This window comes from Topomyia yanbarensis, chromosome 2 (genome assembly GCF_030247195.1).
Source record: "Topomyia yanbarensis strain Yona2022 chromosome 2, ASM3024719v1, whole genome shotgun sequence".
Classification (NCBI taxonomy): Eukaryota; Metazoa; Arthropoda; class Insecta; order Diptera; family Culicidae; genus Topomyia; species Topomyia yanbarensis.
Genome location: NC_080671.1, coordinates 209,837,853 through 209,859,944, shown reverse-complemented (window position 1 = coordinate 209,859,944; position 22,092 = coordinate 209,837,853). Strand labels below are relative to the sequence as shown.

Genomic DNA, 22,092 nt, shown 5'->3' with positions numbered 1-22,092 from the left:
TCAAGCATCAATTGCTTTAAGATGGGTGTTGCATTACGCCTCAATAGTGGTGCATCGAGGAGACCGAGAGGGCTTATGCCCCTGGTGTGACACAAAGTAAAGCACCACCCCACGACACTGTTGCAGCAAACAAACGAAATGCGCTTAATCGAAGCGTTTCCAAACAATCGAAATGCCCGTTCTCAGCATAAACGGGTACCACAAACATCCGCTTTGGAGGGCCATAAAAAGTATGCGCGCCGCCATCGCTCTGCAACAGTCCTCAAATTTCAACGAAGTACGCAACTCTACACGATGTGGCCGTTCGGAGACGACGTAATCATACAAAATACAATTAGCGCACACGACGTCGCATCATATTCTCTGGACGGTGCATTCTTCATCATCATCATCGTCGTCATCATCATATGGAGATGGCGACGAAACGGCAAGCGGCTAAAAGCGCTTGAATCAGCAAATCGACGGAACCAGCTCGAGGTTTAAACAACTCTGTAAATGAATGTGAAATAAAATCAAATCAGTTCCCTTCTGGACACTCAAGTAGAATGTGTTTAATTTCATAAATCACATATCACACCCCAAAGAACGGCATTGGGTTTGGGCCAATGCTGTAGTTCATACGGTGATTGGTACTTCGAGACCGGGTTCGCGCCGGTGAGGCATCAATCAAAATCAGCAACAAACATTTTGGTGACCCCGACGTGATCGGGTCAGTTCGCGCGCGAAGAAAAGTGATCCGAATGGCTAATTAGTGAGCCGCAGTGCAATATGCGGTGAAAAACAAATTAAGTGAAGAAAAAGGCCGCTTACTGCGGAAAGCTAGTGAAAATGACTGAACAGGGCAATCTAAACATGCTTTTTACGAAGTGCATGCTGCTAATGCATGACACCCTCAACAGAGTGAAAGCGTCTCCCGTGTCCACCACTGAAGCGTGGGCACTTACTAAATTGACCGAGGCTCATTTCGAGATGGCATCCGGCGCGGCCATCCGCGGAAAAATGAGCTTCGTTTACAAAAGCTCGCTGTTGAACTTAAGAAATTCAATCATCGATGAAATTGAGTGGAATATAGTGCGGGATATTCCCACTCAGCCGCCACCGGCTATCGAAAGAAACGAAAGTGAGCCTTAGGAGGCTAAATACGACACATAGTGCGGGGTGGCATCAGACCACCCAATCGAAGTGAATGAATGAATAACGAATCCCATTGAATTGCCGGCCGGGTGCGGCCGTGCAACGGACAAAGAACACGTCGGCAAGTGATAAGTGCTGCGTGAAATGATGCTGCTCAATTATGAGCCAGTGAACCACTGCCTGAGTGCAGTCCGCGTGTGGGGTGGCATGAAACCACCCACCTAACTTATTGAGCTGCCGCCCGAGTGCGGCAGATGTAACTAAATCAGGTGCACCGGCACGCAAAGGCCGTGTGTAATAGTGCTGCTCGTATCGCGAGCCAGTGACACGAAGCGAAAACCCGTCGGCATAGTGCTACAAATTGCCGGCGGAGTGAACCAAGCGAAGAAAAGTCCTCCTAAGCTGAGGTTAAATAACACAGTGTTAACGAAGAACAGTAACGATGAGTGAAATTGAACAGGAACGTGCCGCAACGGCGGACGTTTTAAAAAATCAATTGACCGCTCTTGAGGGCGGTCTGAAGAACATTTATGACGAAGCGGTTCGGCTCGGCGAAAGTGAAGACCAGCCACCGCAAATCGAAGTGAAAACGCGCATTGCAATGCTGGACGGCCTGTATGCGCAGGCGTCTAGCGTACTCCTCAAACTCGAAGGCATTGGTGGGCCCTCAAAAAGGAGGGCGCCCCTAATGGCCTCCTACCTGCGAGTCAAGGTAAGTCTCGAAAAACTTTTAAACACGAACGAGTCGGGCCAATGATGCAAGCCCCACTCGACCAGACGATGAACCCAACGGCGCGTGCAGACCATCTACCAAGAATCGAACTGCCGCGATTTACAGGCTCGCCCACCGAGTGGCTGGCCTTCAAAAGCCGCTTTGAAAAGCGTATACTAACACTACACGAAGATGCGGATAAATTCGCATTTCTGAACAAATGCTTAGAGCGGTATGAGCCCGCTCTAAATACCATGGAGGCACTCGAAAATTCGGGTGTTAGCTTTGCCGAAGCCTGGGCAAAGCTCGAAGAACGCTTCTACAAGAAACGGGTAGCCTTTGAAGGCTATTTTTCCAAACTGATTCGCATGAAGAAAGCGAACAACCCCAGTGCCAAGGCGATAATGGCACTTATCGATGCGTTGGACACAACGGTCCATGCCGCAAAACAAATAACGAACGAAACCAGCGGGCTCGATTGCGTCGCAAACGGGCTAATCGTCAGTGTCGTCAAAAGCAAGTTAGACGATGCTACCCTCTCAAAACTAGAAGAACGATTGGATATTCACAAGGTCTATCCATGGGTCGAGTTTAAAACTGAACTCGAAAGACGTGCCAACCAGCTGGCATGTCAGCCGCACGATGAAGGGCAGAACAAGCCCCGACAACCAACAAAGACCGCCGCTTTGGCTAGCACCAAAGTAGTGGATTCACGCCCATGTTTCGGGTGTAGTGAAAGTGGACACACCATCTATGCGTGTCCAAGCTACGCCAATCTCAGCGTCCCCCAAAGGAAGCAATTAGTATCGAAAGAAGGACGATGCTTCAATTGCCTCGGAAGGGGACATACCACAAAAGGATGCAAATCACCACATCGATGCCGTGAATGCAACGGCCCTCATCACTCGTCGCTACACGAGCAGCGAGACCCTAGGCCCACTGGATCTAATGACAAAAGAGAACCTAACAAGGTAACGCTCGAGATGGCCGCAGGCCCTTCAAAGTGACTAAGCCAGGAATATGTATTTTTGGCCACAGCTGAAATCAACGTAAAGGGTGCCACGGCGTGGTACCAACTCAGATGTCTGCTGGATTCCGGCAGCCAAATCGAAACTATAACTGAAGAAGCAGCCCAAGCACTTGGGTTGCCCCAGCATGACGCTCATCTCACAATAAAGGGGGTGGGTGGATGTATCAACACGAGTAAGAAAATAATAACAAAGATGGCATCTAGATGCGGAAAATTCCAAACTATTATTGAAATGATGGTGGTGCCCAAAGTACTGGAAGACCAACCAAACGCGCAGATGAAACCCGAATCTATAAAGGTGCCAACCGGACTTACGTTGGCAGATCCAACGTTTTACAAGAAAAGAGGAGTGGAAATATTACTCGGAGCGAGAATATTTTTCCAAATCTTGGGCCACCCTAGCAGTAGTATCTGTGAAAGTGGAAAACCATGACGAACGTGATGACGAGCATCACGATGAACTAGATTGCCTATTCAAGCAATTTTGGAACCACGATGCAGTTAGTGCAACTAACTCAAACTCAAATGAATGCGAAGATCATTTTCGCATAAACACTACGGTAGGCTCGGATGGAAAATTCATCGTCCGAATTCCTATGAACGGAGAGCCCGAACTACTAGGGCTTTCTTATCAACAAGCTAAAAGACGCCTTCTATCACTAGAACGACGACTCATTATGAACCCTGATCTGTATGAAGAATATCGAGAATTCCTTAGAGAATACCTAGAGTTGGGCCACATGAAGCTCATATCACCAAACAACCTGGCCAAAGTCCAGTACTTCATACCACACTCCTGCGTAATAAAAGCAGAGTCCACTTCCACGAAATTAAGAGTGGTGTTTGATGCTAGCGCTAAGACATCAAACAACCGATCATTGAACGACCTGCAAAGGTGCGGGCCAGTGATTCAGCGAGATTTATTTGATCTGCTGCTGGATTTCAGATGCCACGACAAGGTGGTAACAGCCGATATTGCCAAAATGTACAGGCAAATCAACGTCCATGACGATGACACGTGGATGCAATGCATCCTGTGGAGAGCACAAACCAATGAAGAGATTCAAGCATACCGCTTGACAACTGTAACGTACGGAGAAGCCGCTTCTTCCTTCCTGGCCTGCCGGGCGCTTTATCAAGTAGGAGAAGAAATCAAATTAACGAACCCCCAAACCGCTCAATTAATTCAACGATGTTTCTACGTAGACAACCTCATGATGGGGGGAGATTCAACACCAGAACTCACGAAGCAATGCAAATCAATAGAGGCAGCGCTCAACACATACGGATTTCCCTTGAGGAAATGGGCGTCTAATGACGCTCAATTACTATCATACATTCCAAACGAAAACTTTGAACAAGTAATCACGATTGGTGATCAAGACGTAATAAAAACATTAGGCGTAGCATGGTCACCACACGACGACACATTCAGATTCCCAGTAGAAGATGTGCCATCTAACAACTCGAAAATGACGAAGCGCCAGCTCGCTTGCTTCGGAAGTACTACGATTGTACGATCCCTTGGGCCTCATGCAGCCCATTATCATAACGGCCAAAATCCTTCTTCAAGGCCTTTGGAAAACTAAACTGAAATGGGATGACGAAATCCCAGCCGAAACCTTACATCAATGGCAGAAACTCAAGCGAACACTGCCGAAACTAGCGAACTTGGCCATTCCGCGACAGGCGGTTCCAAGTAACCATCAATATTTAGAATTGCACGGTTTTTCCGATGCATCCAACGTCGCCTATGGCTGCGCCATATATGCTTACGCCATAGATCTCAACGGACACAAGTCCATGAATTTGCTATGCGCAAAATCAAGAGTTACGCCTCTGAAAGAAATTACTCTCCCACGAAAAGAATGCTTAGGAGCAAAGTTACTGGCTGAACTAATGACAAGGGTCGTTAGCAACGTTCCGCACCAAGTGCAAAATATACGCTATTGGTGTGACTCAAAGGTGGTCTTGGCTTGGATTAAATCCAACAAGCCACACAAGGAAATCTATGTACGCAATCGGATCAATGCTATCCAAACACTAACGAAAAAAGAAGATTGGCAATACGTGCCAACTGACAAAAATCCAGCGGATATTGTCTCTCGAGGGGTGTCTGTAGACCAGCTACTCACCACCAAAACGGAAATGTGGCTCCACGCCACGGAATATGCACTCCAACCTGAACACATTTCGCAATTACACGTAATCGAACTAGAACCGACGAGTGCAGAAACACAACACGAAGAAACTAAGAAATACCCACACCATAACTCCTTCAAGAAAACACGACGGCATTTCGCCCTACTTAACCGAGCAATGAACAATTTTCTATCTAAATCGACGGCAGCTAAGCGCCGAGGAATCAATAAAGAATTGGTCTCAGGACCAATCACACTCAACGAATTAGAAGCCGGAACGAAGCTACTAATCAAGCATATGCAGTTTACCTGCCATCCAAACGAATTATCTAACATGCAAGAAAACGATGCGCCTACCAAGCAAGGCCCTCTCCAAAGTCTAAGTCCTGTCATAGAGGATGGGCTAATCAAAGTTATGGGCAGGATCAGTTTAGCTGATCTGCCACAATCTCAACGATGCCCCACGTGGATCCCACGGGAGCACTTCTTCACGAAAATAATCCTAGAACACATTCATCGACAAACCCTGCACGCTGGGTTTGAAACCTTAATAGCAGAATTCCAGCGCAACTATTGGATGCGCAATCTACGAAAGACGGCCAGAGCAGTCGTACACAAATGTATCTTATGCGCGCGGGCAAGACCGCGCCAACTACAACAAAGGATAGGCCAATTGCCCAGGCCTAGGGTGAACCCATCACCCGCTTTCACCCATACAGGCGTCGATCTGTGCGGGCCATTCGAAGTACTACCAAGTAAGCGAGCCAAATCAAGAATAATAGCATACGCATGCATTTTCGTATGCTTCTCAACGAAAGCAACCCACATCGAAGTGGTCGAAAATCAATCGACCAACGCATTCATGGCCGCGCTAATGCGATTTGTATCGTTGCGCGGTAGGCCCGAAATCATTTACTCAGATAACGGGCGCAACTTTGTAGGAGCGAGCCGCGAGCTTGCTGATCTAAGGAGAATTTACAACGACGAACTATTTCAAAATGAACTAATAGGAATAGCCGCAGAGCAAGGCATACGATTCTCATTCATCCCTCCCAGGAGCCCCAACTTCGGAGGGCTCTGGGAAGCTAACATAAAGGTCGCCAAGCGATTATTCACGGCAGCAGCACGAGGAGCAAGTTTTAACATTTTAGAACTTCAAACAGTATTTTACCAAGTGACGGCGATAATGAATTCCCGACCTCTATACTCGATCCTATCGGATCCTGACGCACCAGAATCACTAACCCCAGGTCACTTCCTCATAGGAAGGCCCATGACAGCGCTTCCAATCCCACACAAGGCCACAGATGAAAGAAACTTATCAATTCGATGGAAACGCATTCAATCACAGACACTGCAATTCTGGCAGAAATGGAAAAATGAATATCTACAGCACTTAAGATGTGCAGCTAAGTGGACCAAACAGCATCCGAATTTGCAAGTTGGTCAGATCGTCTTAATTGGTGATGACAACACCCCTGTGGCAAAGTGGCCCATGGGAATTGTCATCAAAACGCACGCTGGTGAAGACGGAATTGTACGAGTGGGTACAGTTCGCGTAGGAGCCAATCTCTACAAAAGAAATGTAAGGCTGTTGACCCCCCTGCCAATAGAACCCTCCATCAACGAAAATGAAACTCTCAACACGAATGAAAACTCTCAAAGTTTAGACGGTGACCTCTCACCTTCCAGCCGAAACGATACGATTTGGAGCGGGCGGCTCCGCTCCAAAGGGGGGAGAAAATGGTGTGACACAAAGTAAAGCACCACCCCACGACACTGTTGCAGCAAACAAACGAAATGCGCTTAATCGAAGCGTTTCCAAACAATCGAAATGCCCGTTCTCAGCATAAACGGGTACCACAAACATCCGCTTTGGAGGGCCATAAAAAGTATGCGCGCCGCCATCGCTCTGCAACAGTCCTCAAATTTCAACGAAGTACGCAACTCTACACGATGTGGCCGTTCGGAGACGACGTAATCATACAAAATACAATTAGCGCACACGACGTCGCATCATATTCTCTGGACGGTGCATTCTTCATCATCATCATCGTCGTCATCATCATATGGAGATGGCGACGAAACGGCAAGCGGCTAAAAGCGCTTGAATCAGCAAATCGACGGAACCAGCTCGAGGTTTAAACAACTCTGTAAATGAATGTGAAATAAAATCAAATCAGTTCCCTTCTGGACACTCAAGTAGAATGTGTTTAATTTCATAAATCACATATCACACCCCAAAGAACGGCATTGGGTTTGGGCCAATGCTGTAGTTCATACGGTGATTGGTGCTTCGAGACCGGGTTCGCGCCGGTGAGGCATCAATCAAAATCAGCAACAAACAGCCCCTTTTTATGTTATATGTTGCTTCATACTCTGCACCTGCGCATACCAACGCTAAACCGCTGGTCTATGCGCGGTGTCGTGGCCGACTGGCGAATCGACGTAGATTAACTTTTGCTGTGTGCCGTGTTTGCAAATATTGTTCTATTGGTGGTATTCGTGGACGGGGCTCACGGAGGGAATCATTGTGTGTCCATTTATCGGTCGACTTCGTCATCGTGCATATACCAATTAAATTAATTTAATAATTAAATTAATTTAATAAAGTAGAATAAGAAGAAAACTATTAGTTGTAACTTTGCGATAATCGTAGTTTTTCGTACTAGTGTACAACTGTTATGTGCTAGTCGTATGTCTATCTATGTATGTATTCGTCTAAGTATTTGTGACAGTAGGGTCAGGGAATGGATGCAGAACTTACGTATATGATAGAATAGTGGCTAATACTTCTGGTGATTAATCTGAGCATTTGGCTCTATTCATTCGGAAAATCGGGTTGGATAAATTAGGGTAAAATAAATTTACCGGCGCACGCGAGTCATCCATTCCCGGCTAGCATAGCATGATGAAAGTCTAACAGCATGCGATTGTCCTTAATGATAAATATACAATATTTGCTGCATTTAGACGAGTTTGATTGCATGTTACATATGTTGTTCTATCCTACTTCATTAGTCTGTTTCTTTTGTAGATCTATTAGTTTCATTTTCCATTATATATGTATACCAAAATAGTATTGTTAAATTTATACACTTCTAGTCAAGCTCTTTGCATCTTTTTTTTTCTTTATTCGGTATGTTATGATTCCTTTTATTAGTATATACCTACTATACGCTATCTATACTCATATAGGTACAAACGCCTGGCCACAAACGCGACCATGCAATTGCAATAATCCACTTATACTTACGCCCGCGATTTTGTCTACATGAAAACACCCCGGTAGTTAGGTAAACGTAGCATCTTTAAACTTCTAAACGCGGTCTCAAACATTAACCCACCACTCGCGCAATCATGAAACGGTCAGGTCCGAAGTTTTACCTCGGTCCTAGCAGTCTGGACTAATGTCTTCAGTTGAACCAATCAAAAAAGTGACGCTCATATTCACTAAACAACACGGTCCATGGTGACATGACCTGGAACTCAAGTGATATGGGGAAACGGACTAACATCTGTACCATACACTAAAAATTAATCTTCAGATTCACTGTCCGCGCGCGATCAAACAAAAATACACACTACGTCATTATAAAATCGAAGTTATACACGCGAAGTCACATACACGTGACAAACACGTTAATATACAAATGCTTGAGCCCTTCGCGACCATCCCCGGCATCTACACCCGCGATCTAGTAAACATGATGGCATCCCAGTGATAAAGTGAATGTCTCAGCTCCTATAAATTTTCAAACGCGGTCTCAAGCGTGAACCTAAAAACTCCCGCACCCGCACGATCATCAATCGGTCACTTCCGGATGTTTCTATCCTTGATATCAGCAGACTAGGTCCTTGCCTCCAATTTGATCAATTAAAAAAAGAAAGTTCTCATATCCACTGGACACCAGGTTGCATGGCGACATTACCGAGGACTCTAGTGATATGGGGTAACTTACTTCCTGTCAGAATGTGAATTGTACACCAAAAACTAACTATCAGAATGAAGGTCCGCGTGACCATCCAAGAACGCACGCGTATATATGAAAATGCCACACGATTACAAAATCCAGTCTTGTACACGCGAAGTAAAAGGAACGCGAGCACACGTAACAAACACGTTAACGTACGAACGCTTAAGCCCTTTGAGATTAACAACGCACACCTGTGTTCGCGATCGCGCAAACTTAATAACACCCCGGTAATAAGGAGAACGTTTTAGCACTCACGAAGTTTCAAATGCTGTCTCAAACACGAACCTACAAACGTCTGTTTTCGCGCGCTCATGAATCGGTCACGTCCGGAAATCATTACTCTTTGTTCTAATATCTTAGGTCCATACATTCAGTAGGACCAAAAAAAATAAAGCACATATCCACTAGACAACACGTTCCATGGCGACATCACCGGGCACTCTAGTGATATGGAAGATATCACACTCTTTTAGCATCTTAGCAGTACACCAAAAAATAAAGTATTAGACTCACGGTGCGCGCGCGATTATCCAAGAACACACGCGAATAGGCGAAAAGCTCACGGTTATAAAATAGAATTTATACACGCGAAGTTACATACACGTTAGCACACTCGACATACAAACGCACACGCGATCGAACACGTTAACTACAAATGCTCGAGCTCTTCGCGATGATACACGCGATCGCGAGTCCCTACGCCCGCACATACCTGAACCGTACAATGAATATCACATTCAGAATCACGGCCCGCTACGATTGGCCTATTGCAGTGTTTTAGTGGGCGACATTACCTGTCTCGTCTGCAAATTGTAGTATGTGATTCTGACGGGGAGCCTTTCCGAGAACCTAGCTCTACAGCTCCAGTAGGACAACTCTCGAAAAAAATGTATTTGTGGAGTCACGTTATGTAGCCAATTTCAAAGTAAATTAGTGCAAAACATTCCTTGGGCAATCGGCTTTAAATGACAAAATAAAATTGGATGAAACTTTAGTGTGTCGATGAAGATACGTATTTTTCGAAGATATATAAAGTGGGGAGTTATGAACCACTATTAGTGGGGTGTTGTGCACTGTACATTTCAGTGGATTATTGTTTTTTTTAAATGAACACTCTCATAATTCAAAAATCAGGGATGACTCATACATATTATAGTATAAAAAGGTTAATTTTTTTGCGAAGAACAGGATTCTACCACAATTTTAATCTCCCCGTGCCGCAACCGCGAATTCAGGTGGCTTGGCGCGAATCACTTTGTCACCTACGCATTGTGAATCAGGTCACTTTTCCATATCATCTTTAGTTTAGAAATATCTTAAAATTTATCTTCTATAGCCCTAATGAAAGTTAACCACAACAGTATTCCATTTCTTCTACTTTTTGCGATGGTTCACAACTCCCCACCAAACTAAAAAATGCCGATTCCACGCATTTCACGCATTCTGTCTTATCTCAAAGACGATAACGATTATTTTAATTTGTTTCAGCCTGTGGATGTATTAAGGTGTCCTTTACAAATACCAGGTCAAATTTCGAAGATCGACCAATGTGTATGGTAGTTATGCCCCGAACACAAAACTATGTTCACAACTCCCCACCGTCCCCTACTTTTGGTTGCACCCTGACCCTGCTTGATAACAGTGCACAGAAGCATGATTGTAACATTTTAATTATGGACTTTTGGGACACATTCTGGAATGAATCCAAAGGTGCTCCACAAATATAAAGTGTGGTCAACAAATTTATCTATCTCTGATATTGTTTTCTCTGACATTTTTTTTATTGCGTATTGCGTACACAATGGCCTGGAGAACGTACATTCTGTGCATACTATTGTTTTTCGAGCTCTAGTGGAAACGTCAGGTTTGATTTATCGCTTGTGTTTGAAGATTTGTAGATTTATTTGTTTAGTAGGGGAACATGGGGAGACTTGACCAAGCGCAAAATTCTATTTTTGGCTATGGTGTCTTCTATTCGATTCTTAATTTTTTTTCAAAAATATTTTTATACTTGTTAAGGGATCGAAACAAATTGAGTAATTTTAAAAGTTTGAAATGAAAAATCCTTTCCTTACAGAAAATATCACCTGATTAATAAATTTGCATTAAATGATGTAATTTTTTATCAAACTTTGTATGGACATATCTACTGGACTACTAATTACTATTAATGTACTAATATACCATCTTAATCTTTGTGAAGCAGTGAAATGATTTTACATAAATTGGAATATTGGAATAGTCATTACTAGAAATTGAATGACATTGAACGCAATAATTAATGTTGGGGAGACTTGACCAAGTGGCAATTAGCTGAAGAAAGATACAAAATTTCTGATATTTATTATGCTTTGGTATCTACTGTTAATGTTAATCACGCTTTAAAAATCCTGTTTTAATCTACCTAGAGGTGCAATTGTGCCTTTCTCATTTCTCCAAACTATGATTTAATAGCTGGTTCCTACAATATAACATTATGGAAATGTCTTTCATTCTTATTACACTTTGTAAGTATATATAAGAGCACCTTTTTGCATTCATCGCGGTATCGGTTTGAATCGGAGTTTTCTATGTGATCGCACTCCACAACCCGTAACTCCGGAGCCGGAAGTCGGATGGAGATGAAATTTAATATCAGTTTCCGGGGACGCAACACCTTTCATTTGAGACTAAGTTGATCAAATCGGTCTAGCCACTTTCGAGAAACCAATATAACCGTATTCTGAATTTGGATGCTTCCGGATCCGTCGATGGTGGCCAGTGTGGCCAAAGAGACTTTGAATGACTGTTGGTGACCTAGATCTACAAATTCAACAGTTGTGTTAACATTTTGGAAAAAAATTCACCTTTTTACATTCATCGCAGAATTCGTTAGAATCGGGATTTGCTGCGTGATCGTACGTATCACCCTGTAATTCAGGAACCAGAACTCGGATCCACACAAAATTCAACAGCAGCTGATGGACCTTTTATTTAAAATCAAGTTTGTCAAAATCGGTTCAGAAAATTCCGAGAAACCGATGTGGACAAATCAACAAATTTTGTTTTGTAACCATACTCTTCAACTCGTAATCCGGAACAAGATGTCGGTTGAAAATGAAATTCAATAGCAACCTATGGGAATATTATACCTTTCATTTGAATCTTAGTTTGTAAAAATCGGTTCAGCCATCTCCGAGAAACCGATGTGGACATTTTGTTAACAAATCCGCACATACACACACATACATACATACATACACACAATTCAATAGCAACCAGAACTCGGATCCACACAAAATTCAACAGCAGCTGATGGACCTTTTATTTAAAATCAAGTTTGTCAAAATCGGTTCAGAAAATTCCGAGAAACCGATGTGGACAAATCAACAAATTTTGTTTTGTAACCATACTCTTCAACTCGTAATCCGGAACAAGATGTCGGTTGAAAATGAAATTCAATAGCAACCTATGGGAATATTATACCTTTCATTTGAATCTTAGTTTGTAAAAATCGGTTCAGCCATCTCCGAGAAACCGATGTGGACATTTTGATAACAAATCCGCACATACACACACATACATACATACATACACACATACATACACACAGATATTTTGCGATCTTGGCGAACTGAGTCGAATATTATATGAGACTCGGCCCTCCGGGCCTCTGTTAGAAAGTCGGTTTTTGGAGCAATTGCATAACCTTTCTATATGAGAAAGGCAAAAGAATAATATTTAATTAGCTTAATCAGCATGAGTTCAATGTTATCTTCATGTGATTATATTTTGAAATGTTGGTGGAATGGGTTTGAAAGTGGAGAGAATGGGGGGTTAGTAGAGTGGGAGTGGAGGATGTGTCAGAAATCCTTCATCTTATTTCGGTATACGGGGTGGATGAAGGAAATGCGGACGTGAGGGTGGTCCAAGGGGAGGGGAGTGATGAAGGAGGGAGGTGTAAGGGCAAGGCGGGGGGGGGGGGGGGGTCGGCGACGCAATACTCAACTGCATATTTTGCCTTCCATTTGAGACTTGGTTTGAGAAAATCGGTTCAGTCATCACCGAAGAACCGATGTGACTTTAATTGTGGAATATGCCCGGAATTCCGGACTTCCGGAATCGTCGATAGAGGACAATATATTCAAAGAATGTTTGATTGGCAATCAGTGATCTTGATCTGCGATTAGAAGTAATTTGGTGACCATTTCAATAGTTTTTAGCCTCTGAGGTATTACGATTGTACCGATTTATATGGGAAATTCCAGTGTATCCTTACTAACACCCCTGTAACTCCGGAAGCAAGAGTCAGAACCGAATGAAATTCAGCAGCAGTCAATGGCATTACTGTATCTTTCATTTGAAATCAAGTTTGTAAAAATCGGTAGAGAATTCGTTGGGGAATGGGTGTGATATTAGCTTAGGAACTTGGCGGGTTCCCCGGGGACGTCATGAACCGTCATAGGTGGCCAATGTGGTCAAAGCTGCTTTAATTGATAATTAGTGATCCAGACCCGCAAACTAGAGTAATGTTACATCAATTTTAATAGGTTTTACATCATTTTAACATCATGGTGGTACCAGTTTATATGGCAATTTGCTGTGTGACCGCACTCTTCAACCCGTAACTCCGGAACCGGAAGTCGGATCAACTAAAGATTCAATAGCAGCTTATGGGAGCGTTATACCTTTCAGATGAAACTAAGTTTGCGAAAATCGGTTCAGCCATCTCTGAGAAAATTGTGTGAGTTTAAATGACACACACACACATACACACACACATACATAAACACACAGACATTTGCCGATCTCGACGAACTGAATCGAATGGTGTATGACACTCGGCCCTCCGGGCCTCGGTTAAAAAGTCGATTTTTACAGTGATTGCATAGCCTTTCTTTATATGAGAAAGGCAAAAATCCCACCTCACACATAAGTCTTTATATTTTAGTATTAGTAAACAAAGTTAGCAATAGTACGACTTATCACCACAGATCATACATTTGGAATCCAAATGACAATTTTTGCGCCGTGCCGAAAGCCTCGGCATCTATGACACTGGGTCAGATTTTGAATTTTGCCCCCATGTTGTCTATAATGTTCTCACTTTACTCGCACGTGGAACATAAAACGTGCTTTTTTCAAATACTGTCAAATTATTAACCTCATTACGGTTAAAATGAATTAAATAAAGTTTCTGGATAATTGTTCGCGCCTCTGTTCAGCGCTAATCACAGCCAAGTAAAATTGTCCACACCATTTCATTATAATCGAGCAACATCCACAACTAGCAAGAACATTCTCGAATGAACGCCAAATATTCCATTCGCGCACGATCATCACACACATAGCAGTAGCAACAACAATAGCAGCAGCAGCGATACGCATGCATCATTCTCAGCAAGCGTGAATGAGCCAAATATACAATCGCCCGATGCGGAAAGGAGACTAAAAACAATTGATGTGTGACATGGCATCGACAAGCATCGCGGTTGAGCCACGCGTTTCTAGAACGTGTGGCGTGTAATATAAATACGCGCGTTCTGCGAATCGCAGCAACCAGTTTTATTTCAACAAGTGTGAAGTACAAGTGAAGAGTGAAAATAAAAGAGTAAAGTGTGAAGTGCAAAAAGTATTTTTCCTTCCAATAAATCACATCCAGTTGCAAGTGGTTTTCCTAAATACAGTCCACATAAGTTGTTTGCGGTTTGTTTTGAGTGGTCCATCCAAGAGTTTTATTTGTCTGCGGACAAGTGTAAACATAGCCAGCCACCAACAGCAAGCTGCAAATTTCCTACACCAAGGGCCACCCCTAGGCCCAAACATTGGTCCTTCGAACCGGATATTAGGTCCATCGTTCCTATTGCCACCGTGACTTCTGGTGTGATTACTGAGTGATTAGTGATAATCAGTGATAAACAGCCAAAATGCCGCCCAAAAGAACCCCAGTGAAAAATGCTGATGTTGATAGTGATGAAGATGTCAGTGCGCTCATTCACTTCCGCGAAATGGCGCAAGCAAAAGTGGTCAGGATTGAATCCATACTGCAGAATGCCAGAGTGGAGCAAACCGAGCTCACTCTTCCACAAATAAAACATTTGTGAAGAAGTTAGAAGCAGCCTACGCCGAGTTCACTAGCAATCATCAGCGAATCATTGAAAGTATTCCTGCAGCCAAAAGGAAGGAACACAGTCAGTGCTATCTGCAATTTGAGGATCTTCACGACAGTGTATCCATTTTGCTCGAAACATGGCTCGAGGAAATTTCCAAGACACCACTAATTCCGCCACCTTCACAGTCCATCGTCAATCAGCAGCCGGTGATTGTCCAACAGCCACTCCCACGTGCTATACCTACGTTCGATGGAAAATATGAGCACTGGGAGAGATTCAAAATGATGTTCCGGGATGTGGTGGATCAATCCAACGAATCCAACCGCATCAAACTGTATCATCTTGAAAGATCACTCATCGGAGATGCTGCAGGTATAATAGACGCAAAAACTATCAGCGATGGAAACTATGAGCGGGCATGGCAGCTGCTCGAGGAACGCTTCGAAGATAAAAGACGCATAGTTCATCTACACATTGGAGGTCTCATTAACACGAAGAAGTTGTCCAAGGGGAGCTACCATGAATTACGAACGCTCGTCGAGTCTTTTGTCAGCCATGTGGAGAACCTCAAATTTCTTGGCCAGGATTTCACTGGAGTTTCAGAGCAGATGCTGATTTATATACTGGCTAGAGCGCTGGATGACGAAACCAAAATACACTGGGAGTCAACAATCTAGCGTGGGGAACTGCCTACCTATGACGAAACCATTGCATTCCTGAAGCACCGTGTTTCCATTCTAGAGCGATGCCAAAGCAGAGCACCACGCAACGAAACTCCGATAAAACAACAACGCGGCAATCCTCTTCCAGCAACCATCAGGACATCGTTTCATAGAGCCAATGCAGTTACAGTACCACCACAGACGCCTCAGTGTGACTTCTGCAAAAAGAATCATCTTACCTTCAAGTGTCCGACATTCAGAAACTTGTCAATCTCCCAGCGATTCACACTGTTGAAAGACAAAAATATTTGTTTTAACTGCCTCCGAGTTGGACACCGATCGATACAATGCCACTCCACTAAGTCATGTTTCAAATGCCAAAAGAAACACCATACCATGTTGCACTATGAAACTCCGTTGCAGAATGTTGCGTCACAGGGAAGTTTTGTGAGTCAACCAACAAACTCGTCGATAGCACGTGAATCGATCAGCAGGTAATGAGCCATCTTCGCACAACCACTCCCAGTTACAGAAAACTCCAATGCTTCTTACGGCCGTCCTCAATGTGCGAGATCGCAAAGGAGGAGTTATTTCTTGCCGCGCCTTGCTGGACAACGGTTGCACGGTAAATTTAATTTCCGCATCAATGGCGAACCGTTTAGGTCTGGAAAGCAAACCAGTATCATCCAGTATAGGAAATTCATATTTGAGACACCCCACCTCGAAGCTATCAATCCTTCCGATTGAGGACAACCGGTTTTCTAAGTATGAACATCCTAATAATTCTGGGAATCTATCCCAGCCCGGGGGAGTATGTTCGCGCCTCTGTTCAGCGCTAATCACAGCCAAGTAAAATTGTCCACACCATTTCATTATAATCGAGCAACATCCCCAACTAGCAAGAACATTCTCGAATGAACGCCAAATATTCCATTCGCGCACGATCATCACACACATAGCAGTAGCAACAACAATAGCAGCAGCAGCGATACGCATGCATCATTCTCAGCAAGCGTGAATGAGTCAAATACACAATCGCCCGATGCGGAAAGGAGACTCAAAACAATTGATGTGTGACATGGCATCGACAAGCATCGCGGTTGAGCCACGCGTTTCTAGAACGTGTGGCGTGTAATATAAATATGCGCGTTCTGCGAATCGCAGCAACCAGTTTTATTTCAACAAGTGTGAAGTACAAGTGAAGAGTGAAAATAAAAGAGTAAAGTGTGAAGTGCAAAAAGTATTTTTCCTTCCAATAAATCACATCCAGTTTCAAGTGGTTTTCCTAAATACAGTCCACATAAGTTGTTTGCGGTTTGTTTTGAGTGGTCCATCCAAGAGTTTTATTTGTCTGCGGACAAGTGTAAACATAGCCAGCCACCAACAGCAAGCTGCAAATTTCCTACACCAAGGGCCACCCCTAGGCCCAAACAATAATTCCAGAGCATACTGGCGTGTTATCGCCGCTAGCCTTTCTCTTCATAAGAATAACTTGTGAAGGAGAAAAGCCAAGTAAATTTTTAAATTCGTTCGATATTTCATCGAAAATTTTACCTTGTGGTAGCCCTTTCAAGACAGCCTTGAATGGTCTATCTGTCTTGAAATCATATGAATAAAATTTATATAACTTCTCCGTAAGATACTGGAGTAGTCGTTTGTGGCCAATCAATTCCTCCGCTGTAACTCGACATTCTCCTCTTCGGTCAATTTGAAAAGAGACTTGCACGTCCGGAAGGAACGTCGAAAGGCTTTGAAGTCGGAGATCGTCACTGTTTTAGGCGGAGGTGATTGCGTTTTCTTCTCATTGGCATTATGCACAATGCGAGGAAATTTGGAAATTTCATCAGCTTCATATTCGGATAAAACATCGAATGAGTTTCTGCAGTCAATTGAATTTTCGGGTTTTTCCGTTTAGCTTTAATTTTTGGCACACGGCCTTTCTGGGAGAACCCAGGCATGTTGGAAAAATTAAATATTTCTTTAGGCTGAATTGTTCTTGAAAAATGTTTTAGTCTTGAAAAAGACTGATTGAGTAGAAAAAGTAGGTAGTCTTGAGAAAGATTAATTGTAGGTAGTCTTGAGAAAGACTGATCGAGCGAATATATAGGTGGCCTTGAGCAAGACTGTTGCTGTTGAAAAACTCTAGGTAAATCAGGAGCTATCAAGATTTGAGACCGGTTCGAACGAAGGGTCAAGCCGGTATGACCGGAAGCTGTTTAAAAACAAATTTGACATACGTTTCACCTGCTTTTTATTGTATTTATTGAATTTGTTCAGATCCTGATCATACGTCTCTCAGACGGGTGTACCCTATTAGGAATAAATACGTTAGGCATACGGACGTTTGGCATACGTACGTTATGCATAATGGACGTTAGGCATAAAGACGTTAGGCATAGTGAACGTTAGGTTTACATTATGATATGTATGGTATAATTGTAAAGAAATCAGCTTTGGCATTGACGGCCTCGGGTCGTAATAGCACAAATGTTTGAAATTTTTGATGTTGTAAAATTACTCTGGAAATTCGATCAACATTTTATTCTATTGTATATACTTGAAGAAATCTTTACTCATATAAAAGATGCATAACGAATGCTTGGCATGCGGATACTCAGCTTGCACTATTGTCTTGGCGAACAACCGATAAATTGCACATGACTAAAATAAGTTAAACACTCTTGTTTAAAAACAGTTTCATTCGTATTAGGGTATAAATTACGCACATTAACCCTTTCATGCCCATGTTGTTTATAAACAACAACGTTTTAAACAGCTATAACTTTTGATTTAGGCAAAATTTATTCACAAGTAAACAAGTAAGACTAGTAACTGGGACGACTACCTTTCATTTAAGCGCTAAATTCCCTAGAACTGAAATTATTGTTATTAGCCTGATATAACTCCGCTAGAGCTTTGATAAATGGAATTTTGATAAATCTTCGTTATTTCTCATTGTTATTGAAAACTGCTAAAACGCATCAATTTGGACCGTCTTTGACTATCTTTTCGTAGCACATTTCGTTTCGGTAACTCGTCATAGTACACGAAAAAACTCTCCATATTGAAAATCTTCTAGGAAAATTGTATTAAACATTGGAAGGTAAATATTGAGCAGCCTTCAGCACGGGTTTTCCTTTTTTTTCTTAAACCTCATGAACGTGGGGAGTATAAAACAAACTGCATCACGTTGGCAGTTCATGACCTGAATTATAAGTGTCGCATAACCAAGTTGAGCTTTGCGGCAAATTACCAATAGACACCATTGCAAAATTGGGCGACTTTAAAAACAGTGCTTTTGTTAAAGTGACTTTAGTGAGCTTTAAGATGGTAGAAAGGTTGAGGAATATTTTCAGTCCTATGATTTTCGTAAGTTTTTATTTCCTTATCGCTTTAGAAAAATTTCGACGGTTCTAGAATAAGACAAATAAATCAAAAGAAATTTAAATTTAAAAATAGGTAGTGTGAAATTATTGTGCACGTGGTGGTATTCTGCTGTTCTCGGCTTTGTTCTGGAGATTGTTTTCTAGTTTCAATGGACTGAAGCCACAATCCTTTTGTTAAATGATAAACAATTGTTCTTTTATATACATTTATTCAATTTATTAAGAGTGTTTTCTCCATATACCTTTAGTAGCAAGGATTGACCAATCAAACCTGAAAAAGAAAGAAAAGCTCACAGGAAGCTTAAAAATAAAATTGGTTGACGATAACTGTCGTATTGTTGGCAAAGGCTACAACCTACATCTGGTGAGTCATAGTATTTTTTAAGTTAGTGGAAATAGCAGCTGATTGTTTTTTAATGTAGAATACATTTATGCTTTCAATATACGGGTCCGTTTTAAAGTATCGGTTATGGCAGCCGTGTCAGTTTGTGAACGTTAATAACTTCCATTATACTTAACAGAATGATTTGATGGGTTCTGCCATTTTATCGAAAATATGTTGAGCAATAAGTATTAAAATTTGGACTATATAACATGCACTAGTAACGAAAAAACTGTGTTTAAAAAAAAATCTTTCGAAAACTTCTTGGAAATGGTAAAAAATTTCAGCTCATCTCGGTCAGAGCTGTCAATATGGTGCACCAACCGAACACTTAAATGATGAAAAGTTTTGAATATAGGCCCACTAAAGGTTTGTTTCTATCATTATTCGTATTTGGCTGCACAATGCCGAGTAGGAAATATTTGTGAGCTGCACATGGTGGTTGAATCAGTTTGTGTCGTTACGTGCTACTAGCAGAGGCCATCATTTTCATTTCCGATGGGTGGAAGGTAGCATATACACATGTATACGAAAAACCCGATTTTAAACCATCTGACTGAAGCTCGTTCCTGATTGGCTCTCGCTAATTTCATGCATATACCCGCAAATCAACAGAAAAATTGTGATTTAGCAGGTGATTAATTTGTGCAGTTCCGTGCTAGTAACCAGAACCAATTGTAACAAATATCTCCCACCCGGAGAATATTTTCTTTGGAAAAAAAATTGCCCTTATCCGCGTTATCAAACCACTCAAAAGAATTGAATTTGTAAATTTTTTCCTTCACCAACCATTATTTTAATTTCCAACGGGTGGAATTTTTATTTCCAACGGAGACATTTCAGCATCGGGAGAGAAGGTGAGTGTAATAATTAGTTTGTATAGCTCCGTATTAGTAACGAGGGCCATTTGGAACATGATGCGGGACGATGGGGACGTGTAAGGGTAAGAGGGCAACCAAATGCATTTTATACCTTCCATTTGAGACTTGGTTTGAGAAAACCGGTTCAATCATCACCGAAGAGTCGACGTGACTTTAATTGTGGAATATGCCTGCAAGCCGCGATCTTACAAACATCAAAACACCCCGGTAATTAAGTGAAGGTTTTGGCACATATAAATTTACAAACGCTGTCTAAAGCATTAATCCACCGCTCGCGCGATCATGAGGCGATCATGGATCAATCAAAAAATTACGCTCATATTGACTAGACAACATGACCGGGAACTCTAGTGATATTGGGAAACTGACTCTCTTATAGCATCTGTACCATACACTAAAAATCTCAATCAGACTCACGATCCGCGCGCGATCATTCAAGATTATAAAATCGAATTCATACACGCGACAAACACGTTAACATACAAATGCTTGAGCCCTTTTCAACCATCCACGCGCAATTGTTTCCGAGCCTTTCAACGGAGCAGATCGTTATACTTCACAGTGCTGTTCGGTGTGTAAGTTTCAGTGAGTGAAGGTCAGCCTTTGTTCGTTTGTTGGCTGCCGTTCTGCTGGTGCCGGTGGCAAGTCCAGCGTATTATTTTCGCTGGTGCGGAACAATCGACGTTACTGCAGATAAGTTTTGTCTGTTTTTTCCTCTTGTTTGCTTTCTTTCCCTTTCTCTTTTATCCATTTTACCTTGCAATCTAATAATAAGACATATATACAACGCTCTGATATTCTCATGGAAGTCCCTGATTCCCCTAACACGCGCATTGCCCCCCGTATAAAACAGTACCCTCTAGATTCCACTGGGTCATGGGTAGTGTACTTTCGGACCGGGGAGAAACCGGTTAATGTATTGAAACTTTCTCGGGATCTGACTGCTAACTACCCGGCCGTAGCTCAGATAACACGTATTCGGGCAAACAAGATACGTGTTCTAGTGAATGACCTCGGCCAGGCAAACGCGATTGCTTGCTGTGAGCGCTTTACGCGGGAATTTAAAGCGTACGTGCCTTGTGTGGCCGTAGAAATCGATGGGATTGTGTCCGAACCGGGCCTGAAATGCGAAGAACTGTTGGAGCACGGAGTTGGCTGCTTTAAGGACCCCTCACTCCAACATCTTAGAATGCAAAATATTGTATACCGCAAACTACGAGAGAGGTAAGACTTCCTACTCTCAATCAGGCTCGCTTCGGGTGACTTTCGCCGGGTCTTCTCTTCCCAACTACATCCTCCTTGACAAGGTTCGCCTACCTGTTCGCCTGTTTGTACCGCGGGTCATGAGCTGCAGTAATTGCAAGCAGTTGGGCCACACAGCCACCTATTGTGGAAATAAAAACCGATGCGGCAAATGTGAGGGAGAGCATGAGGATGACTCTTGCGGCAAAGAAACTAAAAAGTGTATTTACTGCGGGGGCCCTTCGCATGCTCTTCAGTCATGCCCTGCGTACAAACCGCGCGGGGCAAAAATTAAGCGCTCCCTTAAGGAACGCTCGCGGCGCTCTTATGCAGAAATGCTAAAGAATGCTTCGCCATCTATCCTGTCTGAAAATCCCTTTGCTGGTTTGGATCGCGTTGAGCAATAATCTGACGACCCTCAAGAGAGAATATCTCTCGTTAACCCGGGAGAGT

At 42.8% G+C, this 22,092-nt stretch overlaps 2 protein-coding genes across 5 annotated transcripts in view; both read left to right on the top strand.

Moving 5' to 3' along the window:
• Positions 1–22,092, top strand: part of LOC131682817 (homer protein homolog 2) — a 345,497-nt gene that overhangs the window by 258,553 nt on the left and 64,852 nt on the right. The gene's annotated exons all lie outside the window — the stretch shown is intronic.
• Positions 977–3,531, top strand: LOC131682818 (uncharacterized). The gene has a single exon (XM_058964583.1). It carries the CDS (start codon positions 1,888–1,890, stop codon positions 2,851–2,853), a length of 966 nt encoding a protein of 321 aa, XP_058820566.1. The 5' UTR covers positions 977–1,887; the 3' UTR covers positions 2,854–3,531.